This window comes from Enhydra lutris, unplaced genomic scaffold, assembly GCF_002288905.1.
Source record: "Enhydra lutris kenyoni isolate GAN:26980312 unplaced genomic scaffold, ASM228890v2 scaffoldscaffold7, whole genome shotgun sequence".
Lineage (NCBI taxonomy): Eukaryota > Metazoa > Chordata > Mammalia > Carnivora > Mustelidae > Enhydra > Enhydra lutris.
Window position 1 is genome coordinate 46,386,701 of NW_019154091.1, and position 22,516 is coordinate 46,409,216.

The 22,516-nt window shown below is 38.0% G+C and overlaps 1 protein-coding gene across 1 annotated transcript in view; it reads left to right on the plus strand.

Annotated features, from left to right (window-relative positions):
• LOC111142110 (phosphodiesterase 3A) overlaps positions 1 to 9,492 on the plus strand; it is a 320,975-nt gene extending 311,483 nt beyond the window's left edge. Inside the window, 2 exon segments of the mRNA XM_022495077.1 lie at positions 601 to 856; positions 8,639 to 9,492. Coding sequence (XP_022350785.1) covers positions 601 to 856; positions 8,639 to 8,880 — 498 coding nt within the window. The 3' untranslated portion in view covers positions 8,881 to 9,492.
• The last annotated feature ends 13,024 nt before the right edge of the window (positions 9,493 to 22,516 follow it).

Consider the following 22,516-nt stretch of genomic DNA (forward strand, 5'->3'; position numbering starts at 1 on the left):
CAGTCTGTTATTTTTTTCCAGAAAGATTTGAAGTATTTCAAAATAAAAACACTTACACAGTAGTACTATTAAACATGTTGACAAGTAAGAATATCAGAAATCATGTGATCACAGAAGATAAAATTCAGCCAAAAGCTGAGATAAGGTGGCATCTTTAGTTGAGCAATAAATTATTCTAAGCTTTACTGGCAGCCAAGGTAAAAGGAAAAAAATGTGATAGATTATGTATTTTTTTTTGGTAATTATTCCCAGCATTGCATTTTGAGTACATTTATAGTCTAATAGACCAAAGAGTGACATGATAAGAAATACCATCTACTAAGACATTAGACCATTTCTTCTGTTGCCCCTTTATCAAAAGCCAAAACCTCAAGATCACAAAAGTGGTAAATGGCAACAAAACATTTCTACAGGGATCTCAGCAATTTGGGTAGAATCCTTTAGCAGTCAAGTAAAAGAGGGAGTTCACACATGAGTGTCTGGGTTCTTACATAATTGCAGATTTTAGGTGCCAAGTGAATGCTGACTTTACTAGTATTTTAAACTTTCCATGTCATGTATCTTTTTGGTTGACTCTTGATGATAAATTCTTATTTCTAGGGTGATGAAGAGGCCAGCCTTGGGTTACCAATAAGCCCCTTCATGGACCGTTCTGCTCCTCAGTTGGCCAATCTTCAGGAATCCTTCATCTCTCACATTGTGGGTCCTCTGTGCAACTCCTATGATTCAGCAGGACTAATGCCAGGGAAATGGGTGGAAGATAGTGATGAGTCAGGAGATACTGATGACCCAGAAGAAGAAGAGGAGGAGGAAGCACCAAATGAAGAGGAAACCTGTGAAAATAATGAATCTCCAAGTAAGTTTTATGAAATCTATTTCTAGTGTGTTTTTTCTAAGTTTCTTTTTTTTAACATAGGTTCAGATAAATCTTGTGCTTCTCAAGAAGTACATAGTTTGTGTCCGGATACCATCTTCATCTGATTGTGTATAATCTCCTTTCCCTAATATAATAATAGAAATTATAGACTATGGAATCTATTATAATACCACATTCAGATAAAGATACAGCCTCTGTTATGAAGTAAAAAGAAATTAAACAGTTGGAGCCTGTCCTTCAGAGTATCTTAATGATTTAGAGATGAGAGGAGTTTCAGATACCCTATAGAGCAACCACACGCTTGTGTTGGTTTAGTTGGAGGAAGGCTGTGTGAAGTGGTAAGAGGTAGCTATCACTCATTCATGTAACAAATATTTATTAAGCATCTACTTTGTGCCAGGCATTCTTCCAAGTACTGAAGATAGAGCCATGAGCAGATCAGACAAAATATAAATAAATTGTTGCCCATTTAAATGACTCTTTCAGTGGAGTACGTAGACACTAAGCAAGACCAATCGGTAAGTCTCTGACATGTGAGGTACTGATAAATGCTAGAGCTTTTAAAAAAAAATGGAAGAGGGATATGAAATATTGCAGAGAAAGGTTAAAATTTTAGATAAGGTAGCCAAAAATGGGCTAAAAAAAAAAGAGATAAAAAAAAAAAAGACTGAAAGATTTGGGGGGAATGATCCATGGAAGTATAGGAAAAAGTGTGCCAAGAAAGAGAGAAAAGCAAACCTTGTAAAGGTCCTGAGGTGGGCATTGGCTGGGTGTTGAAGAAGCATGGAGTGGGCTGGGGTGGCTAAGAGGAAAGGTAGTGAGGGAGCAGCAGGCGAGAGGCGGTGGGGAGCCAGATGATGTAGGGCGTGAGGGTGGGGCTCTGTAGGGCACTGTATGGAGTTTGGCTCTTAACTCTGAGTAAGATGGGAAGCTGTCAGTGATTTTGTGCAGAAGAGTTAGCTGATTCAGCTTATGTTTTAAATGGGTTACCTCAGCTGCTGTAGTGAGAATACCTTGAGTTTAGGGTAGAGCAAGGGTAATAAGTTAAGAGGCTATTGAAATTATCCAAGTGAGAAAGGACTGTGGCTTTGAACAGGACAGAGCAGTAGTGTTAATGATGATGAAAAGTGTTTCCATCCGGTCTCTCATTTGGAGTACATGATGTAGCCAGTCTACATGATGGCTACATGAGTTTATCTGACTGTAAAAAGAGATTTTTTTTTCTTCTCATCTTGAAATATTCTCTGATATTTCTCCTGTCATAGGGAGGAGACCCAAAGAGCATAATTAGTAAAACCCATAACTCTTAACAGTGCTCTTGCACAAATACTGTTCTTGCATTCACGAAAACATAGTGTGTGGTTTACATGTGCCTTCAGAAAGAATGTGCAGTCATATTTTTTCGAAGTGCTTATCCAAAATATTACCAAAGAGAGATATTCTGATCATCTGTTTCTATTTTTTAGCCCAGTCAGGAAAATTCATGACTCAGTTCATCTCAGCCATCCAGTAAATACAGTCTAACATGGGTAGTGAGTCATTTGCCTTCATATAAGTACTCTGCTGTAAGCTTACAAAGATAGGGAGATCTTTATTAAGTATAAACTGATGAGGGTTTTGCAGTTTTGATTCTAGGTCAAATTTTTGCCCAAGTTCTCTGTCCTGTATATTAACTTTGGTACAGAATGAGAAAAAAGTCAAAAGTTGTTTTCCTTCAATATTCTATTATTGAAGTAATTATATTTTATTTCTCTGGTGCTTATAAAAAAGATTTCCGTTAGCAATTTGGGGCTAGTCCTGAGATTCAGAGGTTGGAACCAAGATTGGGATTCATGGCTTATTTTTTCATTTGCTCATTTAATAAACATGTATTGGTTTTCTTTCCCCCCCCCCTTTTTTTTTTTAACTTGTTTTCATTTCAGAGACCTGTAGTTTGCTGTTTAAGGACAGGACAGGGTTTTTTGGTTTTGGTTTTGGGTTGTTGTTGTTGGTTTGTTTGTTTGTTTTGTTTTTTTTTTTTTTTTTTTGAATGAGTGACATTAGAAAGTGTTGTCAGCTTAGCCTCTTGGAAAAGCCTTGTTCCCATGGGCACTCAATGATTGCTATTTGAACTCAAACACATCGAAAAAGCACACACATAATACAGGCATCAGGAATCAAAGAACACAGGCCAAGAGATTTTACAGGCTCAACTTGACATCATTGGCTTTAGCAACAAACGCGACAACCAGATATTCAATTACTTTTCCGTTCTGTGGGGTTCAGTTGCCATACTGACTTCCAGATTCTGCTCTCCAGACCAAGCACTCCAAACTCTACTGCTGTAGAATCCTAGTAATTTTAATTCTGTAATCATTTGACTGAGATAGTTAACTTGATTTAGCCTGAAACTTAGGTTTCAGAAAAAATTTAGATTAAATATGCACTGATAATTTCAGCAATTTGCAAAACTTGGAGATCTCCCAGGAAACACAGAATTAAATGTTTCAATATGGTATCCTAGGGAAAAAAGGCTTTTTCCCAACCTCATAATTAAATCTGAAAGATTCCTACAGCGAACTAAGAGGTTTCTAATGAAGTACTAAGCTGCATTTAGAATTTGAGCAATGAAAGGCTCTTTGTTCTCATTTCAAAAGGTTCCAGTGCTGAACAATTTGGCTCCCAATACAGGCATGCTTTAGACCACCTGCAGACTCTAATCTACGCAAATTTATTTGGTACAAACTTTCTTCTACGTCACCTTATGCAGTTTAATTCCAGAGAGGTTTATTGCTAACATTTAACAGCATTAATAAGAGAACAGCTGTTCTCATGGGGGCTGCCCTGAAAGGAAAAGGAGAAAAATTGAGCTTTTGTTACCTCTTCCCTATGAATACACTGCGTGAATGTGTACAACAGTCAGATGGAGTGACCACCTTGGGCAGTAGTGTTTCTCGTATCACAGTGACTCCGATCTATCCTTCAGCCAGTGCTCACGTGCAACTCTCTTAATTCAAAGGAATAGGTTAAAAACTACATTAACATTTAAAAATTTCTCAACAGAAACTGATTTGTACCTAACTCCAATAAAAACAAAGTAGAAATAAGCAAGTAGATGGCTTGGTAGAATAGTAATTTTATAAATGTGCTTTTAAAAATCTAATGTAGGGGTTCCTGGGTGGCTCAGTTGGTTGAGCACCTGACTCTTGATTTTAGCACAGGCCATGAATTCAGGGTCGTGGGATCGAGCCCCAATTCCCTCTCTCCCTCTGCCCCTCCTTCCCTCTCTTTAATAGTAAAAAAAAAAAAAAAAAAAAAAGTAGTATTTTATAGGAATAATTCAGATTTCTTTAAATTTTGTGTGTGTGTGTGTGTGTGTGTGTGTGTGTGTGTGTATGCTTATTAAGAAACTTTCAAATGAAGAAATTGATGTCATGCTCCAGGACCCTATGACCTTCTGCCGTATGCATGCCCTTCACTCTGCCTGGAATGCTGCCCACACCTTTTTCACCTACTGTATTTAATTTTCAAAATTTACATCTCACCTCAGGTGTCCTATCCTTTGAAAAAAATCTTAACTGTTCCCTCGCAGATCGAGTCATGTGTGTTGCAGTGGTTTGACGTGTCAGAGAGAAATTGCACTGCACGCTTATTAAAAATGTCAGAAAAGACTTTATTCAAGATTATTGCAATAAAGAAGAGAGATTAAATTCAACTCCATTGAAACTAAGGCAGGAGGATATTTAAGCACTAGCGTGAGTTAGTGAAAATCCACTATAGGACCTTAGAGGGATGTTGGTCAATGTGATCGAGCCATCTGTTTTTGCTAATTGGTACTTGCTGAAGTTGGGCACTTCCCCTCCCATGGAGACTGGAAGTTAGGGACCCTATTTTTTTCAATGATTTCATTTCAAAGGAATCACACCGAGGTACGTGGGAGACATGTTCTTGGATTGTAAAACTAGCTAGAAGCTGGGAGAAGATTTATCTATATTACAAAGGAGCAGAGAAGGTATTTGCACTTTCAACTCTTAGAAAGTAAATGCTATATAAAAAGGGAAGTCAGAAACCTATAATCTGGAAGAAACCAATCTTAATTTTAGTCAAGCTGAGGGGAACATTAAGCCCATCTTGATCACATGCATACATTATCATAAAACACAAATACAACATGTGTGTTTCATTTTTTGTCTTCTTTGCCCTCTCCCCTATAAACTGTAAGCACCCTTAAGGCAAGCTCTGGACTAATCAGTCTTTGTATCCATAGCATCCAGAAAATTGCTTGCCAATTAATGAGTGGTTGATACAAGTTTGATTGGTGGGTTTATCTCATAAATAAAATAATGAATACAGTAAATTGTTTTTTAAATTTTTGCTTATGACTCTGCTTGTATCCCTTCCCCGTGGCATTAATTCAACGTAATAATTTTGTTTTGTGTCTGCATGGTTCAAAAGTAATTCAAGATAATTTAAGGTCCTTTTATTTGATCTGTATTTTTAAATCAATCTTATCCTGTAAAATGCAAGAAATTTTTGTGGTATATTAAAATAAAGCTGTTGAAGGAATCACTAGTACTTCCGTAAAAATTTTGCTGGATGGCCTCCGAGAGATCTAGTTCCTTTGGCACACCTCATAGCAAATGGATTTTTTTTTTTTTCCTATCATTACTATTTTTTTCCTTCTATTTTTTCTTCTTCCCCCCGCCCCTGATTATACATTGTGAATCATTGCTACTTTATTAAGTAAGCCCACATATCCCTGCTGACCATCCTGGAAACTTGTACTATTACTGATACCTCTTAACATAGTCTCTACTAGATCAGATATCCTTTTCATATCATTGTCATTTTTATGACTTACCAACGCTTTATCATTTACTTGCAACTGTGGAACAGAAGCTAGGGAGAACATGATTCATCTAGTAAACTCTTACTACTGAATACTTACTAACGTCTGGAGGTTTGTGAATATACACAAAAAGGGGATACAGGTTTCTGCCCATAGGGAAGTTTATAGTCTAACAGGGGATCTTAGCCTACTTTCTAAATTCTTGGCCTAAGTCTACAATGGTCACTCAGATAAAGGTACTAAGAGTTACACTGTGGTTGTGAACAGACCCTCTTCAAAGCTCAAGATGAGCTACCAACTTTACCTCTGCCCTTGAAGGTCTCCCAGACATTTCATGTTCAGCATCCCCCTCAAATCTCAAGATTAGCCTTTCTCACTATATCTTAGTACTACTCAATGGCTCAGACCAGACAGCTCAGGGTTGTTTTTTTGGTTTTGTTTTGGTTTGATTTGTTTTTTGTTAGTTTCAGAGGTAGTATTTAGTGATCCATCAGTGGAATGTAACACCCAGTGCTCGTTACCTCACATGCTGTCTTTAATGCCAGCGCCCAGTTACACCATTGCCCCACTGACCTCTCCAGCAACCCTCAGTTTGTTTCCTAGAGTTCAGCATCTTTTACGGTTTGTCTTTCTCTCATTTTTCATCTTATTTTTCCCTCCCTTCCCCTATGTTCATCTGTTTTGTTTCCTAAATTCCACATAAGAGTGAAATCTTACAATATTTGTCTTTTTCTGACTGACTTACTCTGCTTAGTGTAGTAAATACCCTCTAGTTCCATCCACATCATTGCACATGTTAGGACTTCATTCCTTGTGATGGCTGAGTGATAGTTCATTGTACATATACACCACATCTTTATCCATTCATCTGTCACTGGACATTCAGGCTCTTCCCATATTTTGCCTATTGTGGACACTGCTACTATAAACAGTGGGGTGCATGTGCCCCTTCAAATCACAATGTTTGTATCCTTTGGGTAAATACCACTTGCTGGGTCATAGGGTAGCTCTGTTTTTTAACTTGATTCATCCCTCTTCTTTTTTCTCTACATCTAATCAGTTGCCAAAGTCCTGTTGATGAAACCTCACAAATATATCTCACACTTACCGACTTCTCTTCATTTCCATTACCTTCACTCTATCCCCAGCCACCATCATCATGTTGTATCCTCCCATCTGAGCTCTTTTTCTCTCTTTGTGCCACCTTTAAAAGATCTTGTAAGTCTCAGTGTGATTGCGCTTGATTTTCCACTGTCTACCCACTAGAGTAAAAACTCCATGCTGGCAAGCATTATGTCTATCAGTGAATGACCAGAATCTGGCCTACTTGGTACATATTAGGTGCTTAATAAGTAGATAAGGAAGTGGAAGACTAAACAGTGAATTATGGTATCAATTCAAATTCTTTAAAATATCTTATGTTTCTTCTGTTGAAATTGATTTTACTACACTTCCCCGACCAAGAGATGTGATTTGTAAAAACTGGCTTCAGTACTTCTTTGTTGAAAACATGAAATGTTCGGGTCACCAAGATAATGTAATTTGTTTACTTATTAAATACATATTTGCTGAGCCTGCTTGTTTGAGGTATTTATGGGTCTTTACAAGGCTTCCTCAAAGAAGCTGTAATCTAATAGAGGGGCTAATGCCTAGAATATAGGAGAACAAGATAAATGTCCTAAAGGATGCACAGTATTGAGGATGATGTTTTTGTTACAAGTGACAAGACTCCAATCAAGGGAGCATATGCAAAAGGGAAAATGATTGGTTTAGGTAAACCTGATGTTGTCTAGTATCTATGCTTACTTGCACCTGCCCTTGTCTTGGAGTCTCCTGCCTGACAGCCTGATCTTCATCCTTGCTTTCTTCATGAGACTGGACTATATAGCCAGCTCTGTGTTCCCTTCATTCCAGATAAACAAACAGAGGAGAAAAGATCCTCAGTCCCCAGTCCCTGACTCATTCTCATTCTGTGCCATTGGAAAAAAATCCTAGCGAAGGACTCTAACTGACCTGATTTGGGTCACGTGTGTACCCTTTGACCCATCACTGAGACATAGCTGTTTTGTCAGAAGTTTGGGAGGTGGGGAGTAGAATTTGAAAACCTTTTCTAGAACTACATAATTAAAAAAGGGATGAGAGTTTCCACTCAATGACTTTGGTGATCAGAAAAAGAGGTAATGATGATGAGAAAGAGGGAAAAAAAAGGAAAGCAATCTGTATTCTGAGAAGCATATATGGAGTAAAATGAGAGTTGAGAAGAGAGGGAGAGGGAGAGATTGTTTCTTAGAGGAGGAATTCAGTGAAATCTGATTGAGTCTTAAAATAATAAATGGGTGTGAACTTTCAGTGACTGAGAAGAGCATTTGAGAAAGAGGGCAGTACCAGCTTGAAAGCAGAAGATTTCACTGTATGTACAGGAGAGAGAACAGTGAAGTAGAGACAGAAGCCAGGCTATAGAAGAAGGAAGACTGCAAACGTGGGCTCGTACCACTTTGTGGGAGAACTTTGAGAGGAGTTTGACATGAATTTTTTAGTCCCCATGAAGCAGAACAATAACACTGAAACCAGCTTTAAAGAAACCAGTCTTGTAGACTTGTGCGAGTTGAATTAGTTGACAAAGTAAAGGAAGACATCACAAGAAGTTCTTCCAGTAGTCTAAGGTGAACAGTCTCGAGGATGTGACTGGAGAATAACGCCAAGATGCAAGCAAAACTCTCTTGGGCATTACTGAATATTAAAATGCTGTTCACTGTATGTCTCAATGATTCATGACTGATTGTTGCCATCTTCCTCTTCCTTCCCCACTCTCATCAGCAACGTTAATGTGATAAACAAATCCAGGGACACGTATCCATTTGGTACTTAGCTCCTATTAATAATGTGAAAAGAGATAACTGAGCATACAAATAAGTGATTTGGTGTTTTCTCAGGAAAGAAAACTTTCAAAAGGAGGAAGATCTACTGCCAAATAACTCAGCACCTCCTGCAGAACCACAAGATGTGGAAGAGAGTCATTGAAGAGGAGCAGCGGTTGGCAGGCATAGAGAACCCGTCCCTGGACCCGTCCCCCCAGCTGCCTCCCTCAGAACAGATCCAGGCCATCAGGGAAGAAGAGGAAGAGAAAGGGAAGCCCAAAGGAGAGGAGATCCCGGCTCCGGAGCAAAACCAGTGACAGTGGATACAATGAGCTGTGTTTCCCAGCAGAGTGACTTGTCACAGACTCTTTTCAAGCCAGCACAACACTTAGACACAACACTGTAGAAATATGAGAAGATGGGCAAACAGCTATTGCATTTTGGGATTCTTCGCATTTTATGGGTTTATTTTTACAGTGAGGTACATTGTTAAAAACTCTTGCTCAGAGAAGCTTTCACATTTGCAACACCAGCTTCTAAGGATTTTTTTTTAAGGAAGACATATATATGTGTGTGTGTATATAAGCTCGCACGTAGATACATGTAAAACATATTCACACACATACACGCACACGCACATGCACACTGAAAGCCAGGCTTCCTGGCGCCACCATTTAGTAACATTCATGTTAAGATATATAGTGCTCACTGTGATATAATAAGTTATAAAGGAAAAAAATAAAGGAAAACAAATCACAAAGGAAATGGTGCGGCTTAGCAGGGAAACAGTGCAGGGAATGTCAGTTCCCAACTAAGGAGCTTTGGCTCTTAGTAATGACGGATGAAAGTTCCAGAGCATTATTTGAGTTCTTACACATCCTGCCAACATCGTGTGTGTGTGTGTGTGTGTGTGTGTGTGTGTGTGTGTGTGTGTGAGAGAGAGAGAGAGAGAGAGAGGAGTGAAAGGGTGCCTGTGTGTATGTATGTGTGTATGTACCAGAGATTCTTTTGGTTTTAGTAGCTCATAGAGTAGCTGCAGCAAATGACTCTGCGCATCTGAACAAAGAGAAGGTGGTTCACTCTGGAGTGTCTTTGAGAGGCAGCCGTGCCAAATGCCTTCCTCCATGTAGCTCCAGTACAGACCCCTCCCCAGAGGGAGGGTAGTCACAGGCTGGCGAGCGGGCCATGTGACTGGTACTACTGCCCAGGCACCACTTGGAGGCACTCCATTGCCAGCCTTAAACCTGGAAGACAGGCATTTTCCAATCTCCTTGCCTAATGAATGTATAGGAGCTGTTTGTGAGTAGGTCACTCACGGAAGATTGAATCACCTTTGTAAGGGGATGGCCTTCTTTATACGTAAAGACTTAAGAAGGAGCTGGAGACAGATCTTTTCATGAGGTTAGCATTCTAAAACATTGCCAGAGAAGACCTGGGGAATTGCTCTAATACAATCGATCTCCCAGGGTCTCAATGTGCTGCAAAATGTGTGGTAGAAAAGGAAGGAAGAAAAGCAAGAAGAACCTACAATGGGAGGATATATAGTGAGAGGTAAAGGGGGGAAATTTCAACCCGGGGTTTGGTGTGTGTGGACAGAGTGAGAGACCGATTCTTGGCAATTGTTGAAGATTGGCTTTGGGTGGCCAAGTTTCCACTGAGGGCCTGTTGTGGTGGTCCACGTGCTGTGGGATGGGGTGGCTTCGATCTGCAGTCTGGCCCCTTGTCATGTTCCTTTGGGCAGGGAAGATTATGGAAGGATTTGGGGGGACTGGGCCTATTATTGGAAGTCTTTTTTTTTTTTTTTAATTTGTTTATCTACACTTGTTTATGCTGTGAGCCAAACCTCTATTTAAAAAGTTGATACTCACTTTCAATATTTTATTTCATATTATTATATTTGTCATGAATAGTTATCTTGATGTAAATATAAAGATTTGTTTCTGTAGATAGTAAACTCTTTTTTTAAAAAAAAAAAGGAAAAGGGAAACGTTTTTATAAAGTTATATTTTAATCACCATTTGTATACATTGTATCTATCTCCAAGCCCCGTAAGAGAACGATGATTCATTTGCACGGAGGTCTATGGACAGCCACTTAACTGCCTATCCTAATTTAAATGATAACCTGATACAGTTATTTTATGCTAATTAAATGAGGATGCCACAAAAAAGTGTTTTTTTTTTTTTTTCACTAGGAACTTTTACTACCTTTTGGGAAACTTTTGGGTCCATGTCTCCCAAAGGGAAGGACTTTCTTAACCAATACCGAATTTTTATGATTGGTATCCATTTCTTGTCAACACTTTTTGATCATAACTCCTTCAATACTATGTATGGAACTGCTCACCAATGAAACAATCTTAGTTTCTAAGTAGACCTTGATGGTGATTTCTAACTTTTATTTCCTCTGACATAATAGAAAAGAGTGTTTACATTTTAAAGATTCCTTTGTTTCTCATAAATGAATATTCTTACCTCCCAAAGCAATGATTGTACATTAACTGTGGCATTTTCCAAACAAGGCAAAGATAATTCAATCAAAAACAAACACTGTTTCAAGGCAAATTTCCCATTAAGTAAGAAAATATGAAAAGGCTCAAGTAGATTGCAGACTCTACTTAAATAATGAGAATAATTTCCTGTTTTTTGACTTAACACTTGAGGTCTTCATTATTCAGGATGTACTGAGTTGTTTTCCATTTTCTTAGTGTTTCAACTACATGTCTCATGTTTGCAAAAATTACTGTGAGTCAGATGCATTTGTTTCCCCAGTTACTTTAACTGTCTTCCTGCCCTTACCAATAAGAGAGGAGGAAAAAAAATTATGCTCATATACCTCTTGCATTTAATTCCTTAACAAAATAAATCTTTTCCCTTTCTCCTAATGGCATACATATCTAAAACACTCATTAAGTCAAGGAAAAATGGGAGTGTGGAGCAAGTGGGATGACAGCCTAGCAGTTAAGAGTCTAGAAGCCTACAAGGGTAGGTTGGTCAAAGCTGGAAGGCCTCAAGTAGGGGCCAGCCTGGCTGTCAGAGTAGAGGTCTTACCAAACTACCTAGTTTCATTTATTTTGTTTTAAAGTACATGAAGTACTGGTGGCCAAAGCACTTAGAACCACTTCATTCCAGAATTATGTTCATCAGTCCAGGCAGATTGACCATTTTTTCTTCAAAAATAAATTGCCAGTCTATTAAAACTAAAAGTCCATCGAAATAATAGAATGAAGATCAATTATGAGGCTTTCATACACATTCATTACATCCCAAAGGAAGCCTAGGGGCATAAAAAGATGGTTTCCGCTGATGATACTCTCCCCCTACCTTGGTGCCAGCAATATTCCCATGTTCACTTCCAACTCTGGAGCTTACTCCCTGTGGTGCCAGCGTATTTGTTGCCATTTATTACATTTTTATATGAGCCTGTTTATAGGTGCCATTAGATAAACTCAGGTCTTTCAAATGAAGGAGTTTCTAGCCCATTTAGGAAAAAGAATAGTTGTATAGATAGCCATAAAACCAATGGTGGGAAAATTGGGAACTGGTGACCTTGATGCTAAGGCTTGGTTTCTGTTCAGGAAAAGACCAGGTATCCTGTGAGCATCACTGGTGTCATTTCCAGCATGCTCATAGAATGTCTTTTCAGTTATCCATCAAAGCCAACCTTTATCCTTGGTGAAAACACCACTTTGGTTTTTTTCTAAGTGATAAAATTGTATTTTTTGTCATTTATAAAAGACTTGGTTTTGCTCTCCATAGAAGATGAAGACAGTTTTGGATAGATCTGTATTGGTCTTCATCTGACAAGTGAAGGAATGTCCTCATAGTTAAGAAAATACTCATTTTCTAAGAGCAGAATACCCAATTCTGTCTGTTCCATTTTGATGGAATTCTGAACAAAACCTAACCATGGCAATCCCAGTAAAACTAAAGGAAAGGGATTGTAGAACATGCAGACTGTTCATATTATATGTATGTATTGTGATTTCCTCATGTCCCCTGCCTCTCTTTATTTGCAATTTCCCAGTGTCCCCTGTCATGTGCCCAGAGAACTTTCTTTGACAGTAAAAGCTGTGCAAAAGGCATGAGACTCAGGCCTATTCTTTGTTTAAATGGTGGAAAAATATAAGTTATTTTCTAAATAATAAAGGTATGAAAATTATCATTGTAAATAAAGTCTAAAGTTTGAAATCACTGTTTTACAAAAGTGAGCTATTTGTGTGATGAGCAACTGCTGAGTAATGAGAAGTAAATAATCAAAAACTCTTTTCTGTCCTACTTTGGCAGGTATTTTTTGGTGGTTCTCTGTCAGTATGGGGATCTCCACTCTCCTCGCCTTTTAAAATACTTGTAAAATAAGAATGAAAACCACAGTAAGGATCTTACTATCCTCTCTTCCATCCTAACTCTGAGTCCCCACTTGATGCCTTTCCTAGCTCATATGCCACTTTGGAAATAAACTGTTTTCTTTTCAAACTGGCAGAAGGCTCCAGTAAAACAGAGTTTTGTAAACTTTCATAGTCTGGGGTAAATCAAGATTCCCCTCATTCTAGAGAGTATGAGCTACTGCGTATGGAAAGAAAATGTCAATAAAATTTCAAATGCCAATAGCTCAACTACAAACCACCGAGAGCTGAAATATCTATATAGTTTGAAACCAAACTGAGTTTCCTTTATTCACCTTTTCTCCTAATAAGCAACAAAATACTTTATGGTCATTGTTCTAGGTCATTCCTTTCTCTCATGATTTTTCTGAAAGGAAACTGAATTTGCTGATGTTGTTAGTCTGTGTATCTAATCTGTTCAATGAAATTCCACCTGAAGATTAGGAAACCGAGTAACCATTTTAGGTGACGAGCATTCCAAAATAAAATTACTCATAGAACGTCTACTCAGAGCAAATTATGCAAGTTTTAGGTCCTATATTCATATTAGGTTGTTTCTCTAGAATACCCAAATTCTTACAGCAAGTTTGGGATGAATTAACTAGACTATAGCCTTGAGTTAATAAAACTGGCAACAGTGCACTGAATCACTTAACCTGAGATTTGCTGGCATTTACCATGTTCAGCACTGATGACCCATGGTCAGAGACAAGAACAGGGTTTTCAGTCTCCATGATACACTCTGGGTGGTAGGCCATTTGTGTATCACCAACACATTTCATTTGTTAAAATGATACTGCTTTTACCTTACCTAATGGTGCTTTTATCTCACCTGAAGTGATCTTTATGTTCATACTATGAAATCATTCTAACAGCAGGTTAACGATGATGACCCAGAAGAATTGGGTATTTTGTTGCAAAATACATTTGGAGATCCAAAACTGACCATTAAAGCTTTATAATTTGGTGGAACTCAGTGTTCACATCTGCAGATTCAAAAATACTGATCCACTATAAATTATTCAAGTGTAATAAGATTATACATGGATTATGTAGAGATGGAAAACAAAATTAGTTTTTGGCATATGCTTCAAGCTCTAAAAAGCCGAATTTCCTATCTAAGGGCAGCTAGTTCTTCATATTATACTTCTGAGGTTGATTGCTTTGACAGGCATTGGTATTCATGGATTTCTGCTTCCCTGAGGAGTGGTGGAACAGAGAAGAGAAGTCAAGCCGTCGCCTTCTTGATAAATCCTGAACATGTTCAGAAAGGTTTCCTCATTGCTTCGCATCAGTTTGGTCATGCAAATAATTCAATCAAAAAATGCTTCAAAGAGAGTAGTATTAAATCATCCTATGTAAGTACTATCAAGAATATTTAAATTTGATTAAGCATTTGAACCAAAGCTGTTTAAAATATTTTTTTTTAATTTGACTAAAAACTCACAAAATGACATTCCATGGTATAGAGATGCTAAATACATTAGTATAATCAGAACTACTATTGTGTAACAAAACTGGAAAGAATATTTAATTCTTTTTCTAATGTATGTCATGCCTCAGGGAGACAAATGCTTTATGGAGGGTCCAAGAAATACATGAAATAGATAAAAATAAAGTTAGTCTCTCTAGTTAGATTAAGTGTACAAATTATAGGCCTGAGTTGTTCTGTGTTTTCCCAGGGGAAAAAAATGTATTATTATCCAGCAATTTATCTTGGATTAGGTTGTTTTTAGAATAAGTGGTCTATTAACATAGGTTACATTTTGCTAAGTTATAACACACTGAAAATGCCAAATACTTACCTTCATTACTAAGAAAAATTACATCTTATTAATCTTGACTTTCACAGATGAAGCACTGACCAGGCAATAATCCACACCCACTGCTTCATCTACCAAGACTGATCAAATGGTAGGTTGGAATTTATAATTCATTAATAGAAAAGTAATTCAAAAACTATTTTAAAAACTTTACTGCCTTAACTAAAATTTCAGTGTCAATAGAAGTGCTTCTTTCAATGAAAAAAAAAAAAAACTGTAGCTGGAAATTCTCCCTTCCCTCTTACAAAAAAAAACAAAACAAAAAGTCAAACTCAAAGGAGAAAAGTGGGGATTCTCTTCAATTTTACTTCCCATGCTCAAAATAGTAAAGCAAAAGGAATCAACTTCTTCTCTGCCATAATAAGGAGAAAAAATGCTTTTCACCCCAAGTTCTAACTTGCCATGCCTGGTTTCATTGTACGGCCCATGGTACTAAAAAGCAAAAACAAAAACGGAGCTATAGATTGGGAGTGAACACTACATAAAATGTGAAGGATCACCCTGGGACACCCCTTCGTCTTTGTGACAAACCAATTTATTTATTTATCAGTGACTCTGGAATAAAGGAACTGAATAGATCCATAGTTCAACCCCGACTTCCCTTGCAACAATCAGCACTTACACATGCTCTGGAATGCAAATTCGCCTTTGGAGCTTGGAAACTGCTGCTTGACTACCTTTTGAAGGGAAGGAATTTTTTTTAATCTAGTAATTTTACTCCCTATATTATATAGCAAAATATTTGGATGATTTCATGCAACATTAAAAGTAATGGTTTAAAGATGTTTTATTTGTGTATATAACTTGTTGATTGTTAGAATTTTCCATCAAGCTTCTTTTAAAAGTTAACTGATTTTTACAGCACAAGCCACTCCTACCACATACTTTGTTTTAGTTAGTTATAAGCATAATCAGTACCATAGTGTCGCTATCTTTAAATAATAACCCAGCACATCTATGTATTTACCTGTTAGTGGGGTTTATTGGCCTGACTTTTAGTATATATTTGTTCATTGGTTTTTTTTAAAAAAATCACTGTTTTTTAATACTCTGAAATATTTGCTTGGGATTTTCACCATATTATGTTTGCTTAACTGGTGGATTTGTTTTATTTTTGTTTTCCATTTATGAGTATCACTTTACTTCTTGATACATTCTCACAGAAGTACACATACCATTTTTGTTCCAACAAGGAGAGTTTGTTAGTTGATGAGCACTAGAAATAACTATCACTGAACCCACCCACTCCCTGATATTTCTTCCTGAGATATTTATCATGCAAATCACAAAATGAAAATTGGTGCTTTTATAAATGTTCTGAAATTTTCAGTGCAAAATAATGAAAATGCGATTCTCCCTAGCTTTCTATAATGCTCTTAAGATGTGCAACTGAAAGAACTTTAATTTGAATCTAGAGTATTTTTGGTTTGGGTTGATTTGGTTAATTTGATTTGGTTTTTGGTGTTAAAATTGGTTTGTTATTCTCGATGGAGTAGTTGTTCTGATTGTCATTATTTCTCCCTTTTCCTGACCAATAAACCCAAGAAACAAAAAAACTGCCATTGGAAAGTTTGAATTAGCATGTCCCAAATGTTTAACTTTGTAGAGTATTTGTGAACCAAAGAGTATGAACTTAATTTAGTATTCCTAGAAAGCAATATTTTCAAAGAAGTATCAACCAAAACAACAGTATAGGGGATGTCTTTTGCACATGACAGTTTTTAACAAGGTAATTCTTACCACTTTCAACTGAATATGTTTATTAATAACTCCCCAAATTTATCAATTTTTAGAAACCCAAAAGTGAAGCATTGGACTTAAATGATCATTTTGTAACTGAAATAAATCTTGTCCTTTCACCTGTACCTTGCACTTAATATACGTAACAATACTTCATATATTCCTATCATAATTATTTGTTAAGTAATTTAGTTAATGTGCTGATAAGTATTTTGTAAAAAGTAAAATCTGTACAGGAAAAAATATTAGATAAATTGTACTTATTTTTATTGTTCTTTAGCTTAGACACTACAATGATGCTCCTTGTTTGCCAGAATTCCTGGAAGTGCCTCTTGATTTTATAGAATATATATACGTGTGTGTGTGTGTACACACATATATATTTATGTATATATTATATATATAAAAATATTACAGTAACCGTATGCTCAAAATCATAAGAATTGTGTCACAGGTGATCAGTGTGGATGTCACAATGTGAAAACAGTGTATAATATAAATATAACTCTGTGGCATTATGTTTGATGTAGTTATTTGTACAATCCAAGTCCCCCATCCAGTTTTTTTTTTTTTAATATTTTATTTATTTGACAGAAATCACAACTAGGCAGAGAGGCAGGCTCGCTGTGGAGCAGAGAGCCCGATGCGGGGCTCGATCCCAGGACCCTGAGATCATGACCTGAGCCGAATGCAGAGGCTTAACCCACTGAGCCACCCAGGCGCCCCCCCCCATCCAGTTCTGAAGGCTCCCTTTCCTCTTATTTCCAAGTGCAGTGGCTTGTGCCAGGACTATGCACACTGTAGCAAGCCATTCTTTATAATTCCTAATGACTCCTGGGGGCCTCTATTCCCATGGTCACTTTCCCTTCCCTGTCACCAATGAATTCTTATCTGTGTTAATCTTCATCTCGCTGTAGCTAAGCTGTATTCTTTCTCTAAACAAATAGTCAACACCATAACCAAGATCCCAGGATTTCTGGCATTTAGCTTCAGAGTCCTATAAAATAAGCGGTTCTGCCCTTTATCCCATAAATACTACAATTTGTCCCATAAAGATTGTCTACTGATGCCCAATACATGGGATATTTGATTGTAAAGGCTCATAATTATTTTTGTTCTGAGTATGTGAAAGCTTTCAAAGACTCTGAAGGATTCAGGGCATTCAGAGTGTTTTAATTAACTCAAATATATAGTCCTCAGAAACGAAAGCAAAATGTGATTTCTACCCAAAGTTCTCAAGGAATTAATTCTTTAAGCTACATGTACAGATTTCCGCATTACCTATTAGATAAAAATCCCTGCTCCTAAGTTTGGTGTATTCATATCTTTCTTCACTCTGGTCCAAAACTATCCCCTACTGAAATAACTAACCATTTATCATTTATATTTCTATGTCTTGGGCAAAGTATATCAGTGGAGTATTTACACACGCTGTATACTTGTATTTTCTTTCTTCCTTTGTGTACATACACCCTCTTCCAACCACAGACAGCACAAAGGAGCAAGACTGCCAATATCTTCTCAAGATGTGACTCTTATTCTCACCCAGGGCTATCCTCTTACAGTGATGCTCTGGTCCTTCCTGGAAGGGAGAACATATCTGGCTGTTCCCACCTGAACCTTCATCTCCTTCCTGCAATTAGGTGCTGTTGAACTTGTTTTAGGTAAGGAAAAGTGAATTCCCATGGTACAGTAAGAGAGGTGATGATGTGTATCTTCTAATGGATCCTGAGATCCAGGCCAAGCAAAGGGATGGTCACAGCCACTGGCAGGAATAGAAAGCCTCGAAGATCAGTTCAGTGTGTCCTGGGTCAGCTCTACACATCTCCCCTATGCTCGTTGAACCGCATGAGGTGGGGCTTGGGATATGGATATACTCTAACCAATGAAAAGAAGAAAGAAAGAAAATCCATTCTTAAATCATTAGAAAATCTTCTGCTTGTTAGGACAGATTTAAGCTTCTTTAATCCTGAAGATACTTCATGTCCTGATCATTTTTTCTGACACCATTGGTGGCTTAAGAAAGGAGCTCCACATCCACTTCTGTTGAAATCTGTCAGATTTGAGGAATTGTCCAGCTGCCCATGCTGTCTAGGATCATTTGGCCTCCTGGGACCAGTCAGAGCTGGGTGGGCTGGGCCGGGGATGGTGGTGCACATTGCTTCATACTTTGTCATTAGCACTCAGGAAGTACAGTGGCTCCTTGCTCTATTGTCAGTCTGACTGATTTTCCCTGCCAGATGCAAAGGTGAATTCACAAAAGGCCTGGTCTTCAGAGACTTCAAAGTAGCTAGTGATTATGTATTTGTTTTCTATTTCTGCTGTAATAAATTAACACAAATTTGGTGACTTCAAACAGTGCAAACTTATTAGCTCACAGCTTCTGGTCTCTCACAAGATTAAAATCCAGTGTTTGCCAGCCTGGCTCTTCCCTGAAGTCTCTAGAATCCACTTCTGAACACACTTGGGTTGTTGGCAGAATGCAGTTCCTTGTGTTATAGGGCTGAGGCCCCCATTCCTTGCCAGCTGACCACTGGGAACCTCTCTCAGCTTCTTCAGGCCATTTCCTTTCTCTAGGCATTGCTTTTCTCACCAGCCCCATCTTCAGACCAGCAATGTTACATGATTCCTTCTTACACTTTAAGACGTTCTCACTTCTGCTGCATCCTTTCCATCTCCAGCTAGAGAGCGTTCTCTGCTTTTAAGGGCTCGGGTGATTATATTGGGCCCAGAGAATCCAAGATGATCTCCCTACTTTAAGACCTTGAATTACATTTGAAAAGTCTCTTTTGCCATGTAACTTAACATATTAACGATTTTCTGGGGATGATGGGGCAGACATCTTTGGGGGCTATAATTCTATCTTCTACAAATTATGAATAGGATAAGGAACAAGGTGGAGATAAAGAAGGTGTCTGGGCCACACAGTTATTCTACATAATGGAAGCTCATGCCTACAATGAAATTGAAGGGAAGGTATAGAGATTTCCCATATACCCCCTGCTCCCATACACTCAACGTCCCCCAGTATCGATATTCCTATCAGAATGGTATAGTTGTTACCATTAATGAACTATTTATGAACACATCATAAATCACCCAAAGTCCATTATTTAGGGTTTACTCTTGGTGGTGTACATTCTAAGGGTTTGGACAAACATATAATGACATGTATTCATCATTATGATATCATATAGAGTATTTTCACTGCCTTAAAAATCCTCTATATTCTGCCTATTCATCACCCACAGCCCTAACCTTTGACCACCACTGGTCTTTCACTGTCTCTCTAGTTTTGTCTTTTCCAGAATGTCTTAGAGTTGGAATCATACCGTATGTACCCTTTTCAGATTAGTTTCTCTCACTTAGTAATTTGCATTTAAAGCTCCTCCAAGTCAGCGTGCCTGGGTGACACAATTATTAAACATCTGACTCTGGCTTCAGCTCCGGTCATGATCTCAGGGTCCTGGGATCCAGCCCTGCATCAGGCTCTGTGCTCAGTGAGGAGTCTGCTTGAGATTCTTTCTCCCTCTCCTTCTGCCCCTCCCAGATGTGCTCTCTCTCTGTGTCTCTCTAAAATAAATAAACAAATGTTTTAAAAAATAATAAATTTCCTTCATGTCTTTTCATGGCTGGGTAGGATGGACCACCATTTATTTATTTATTTATTTACCGACTGAAGGACATTGCAATTCCTTCCAAGTTTCAGCACTTACGAATAAAGCTTAGATGTTATGTTAAACATAGATGTTTGTAAACATCTATGTGCAGGTTTCTGAGTAGACATAAGTTTTCAACTCCTTTGGGTAAATTCCAAGAAGTGTGATTACTGGGTCATATGAGAAGAATATGCTCAGTTTTATGAGAAACCACCAAACCCTCTTCCAAAATGTGTGTACCATTTTACATTCCCACCAGCGTGAGTTTTTAGACCTTTTCAGTGCAGAGATCTGGGATATGTACTATTCAGACTGAAAACTCCTAGTTCCAACACAGGACTGCAAAGTTTTTCTTAACCTCATTCATCTTAAATTATAAATGACACTTTAAGTGATGAGCCTGGGTGAGGTCATAAGGGAGTAAGTGTAGATAGAGCAAAGAAGATATTCTAAGGACTGAACTGTGCAGTGTTTTGGCAATGAATGTTAATGGAAAATGACCACTGAGGCAGGAGGAAAACTAAGAGAGTGTGAGGTTCTAAAAACTGGGTTAAAAAAAAGGATCAAAGGAAAGGGCACAATCAGTAGTATACAGTTCTGCTAATCAATTAAAATGAAGCCTGGAAATTGATCCCTGGATTTATTAATGTGAAGGTCTTTGATGTTATTGATGAAAGTAGCTGTGGTAAAGTGGTGGAAGCAAAAAACAGAATGGGCGGGACAAGAAATATAGAAGAGGAATTTTAGATAAGGAGCATAGATGATAGTGTATGCTTAGCAACATGGACCATACATCCATAGGAATAGAAAGAAGACAAATAATATGAATACACAAACAGGTGGGGAGTAAATGTGGTGAGGGCAGAATACAATATTTCTCTCCTGATTTTAAAAATTTCATCAGTGAGTTCCCTAAGCAAGATCATTGGCTGGTAATGAAAGTTGAGGGAAAACCAAAGTTTGAGAGAAGTCATTCAGGAGAAAGGAAAAGTGATTAGGTTATTAAAAGATACGTTTAACAGTGCCTCTGATACCCAGTGAGGTTAGTGGTCATGAATTAAAGATGAACCCTGAGGGCATGGAAATGAGTTTTCTTCAACTATTTAAAATAGTGTGGGTGTAAACACAGAGTGGATGGGAAGTTGAATTTAACTCAGCTGTGGTTTGCCAAGGAAGAGCAACAAACTGACCAATGGACAAGGGAATGTACCATCGTATTGTGCAAGTGAGTGATTCGAACAATTGTATGAAACTCAACTCAGGTAAGGAGGGAAATGATAATATGAATGTTATGGGTTAAATTGTGCCGCCCGCCCCCAAATATGTTGAAATTCTAGCCCCCAGTATCATTGAATGTGACCTTATTTGGAAATAGGATCTTTGCAGATTGATCAAGCTACCATGAGGTCACTGAAACGGGACCTCATTCACTATGATTGGTGTCCTTTCAAGAACAGGAGAAGACAGAAACACACAAGAGAAGATGTGTCATGTGACAATAGAGGCAGAGATTGAAGCAGTAAATCCATAAGCCAAGCAATGCCCACAGTTGTCAGCCACCAATGAAGGGGGAAGAGGTAAGGAGGGATCTCTGTAGGTTTCAGAGGGAGCATGGCTCTGCTGACACCTCGAGTTTGGACTTCTGGCATCCAGAACTGAGATAATAAAGTTCTTCTGCTTTAAGCCTCCCAGGTTGTGGTACTCTTGTTATTGCAGCACTGGGAAACTCATTCATTGATGGTTAATCTCACAACACAGTGGCAGAGTCTAGTGGTTTTGATAGAGATTATATGGCCTGGAAAACCTAAAGGATTTACTCTTTGACTCTTTGCAGGAAAATTTTGCTGACCCCAGGTCTATAGTATGGAAGTAGGATACAGTCCGATGCAAGACTATATACATGAGAAGCTCTGAATATTACGTAAAGTAAGCATTATGGACATTCAGAACTGTAACATGAACTGTGGACTCAAGCGGTCAGGAGAGGAACCATGGTAGAGAGTAAACTTGAGCAAATTGGGGGTAGGCCAAATTACATTCTCAGAGGAGAACTGCATTTCTCAATGAGGATAGTAAACACTGTTTTCCCCTAAATGCACCAGTGGCCACCTGTTAGATGCATTGAAAAGTATAAGACCTATGGCGATGCTTGCTCACTAGCAAAGGCTGGTTTGATTGCTAAAATAAAATATGTGGTCTTCAGAGTCTGAATGCACCATTGCTTCACTGTAAGATCTATTATTTTATTATTTAATAATATTAAATATTATTATATTTTCCTTGTATCCCTTTTTCCCTTTGGTAGGAAAAGGTGCTTATAATCATATTTGATTATTGGTTAATGATC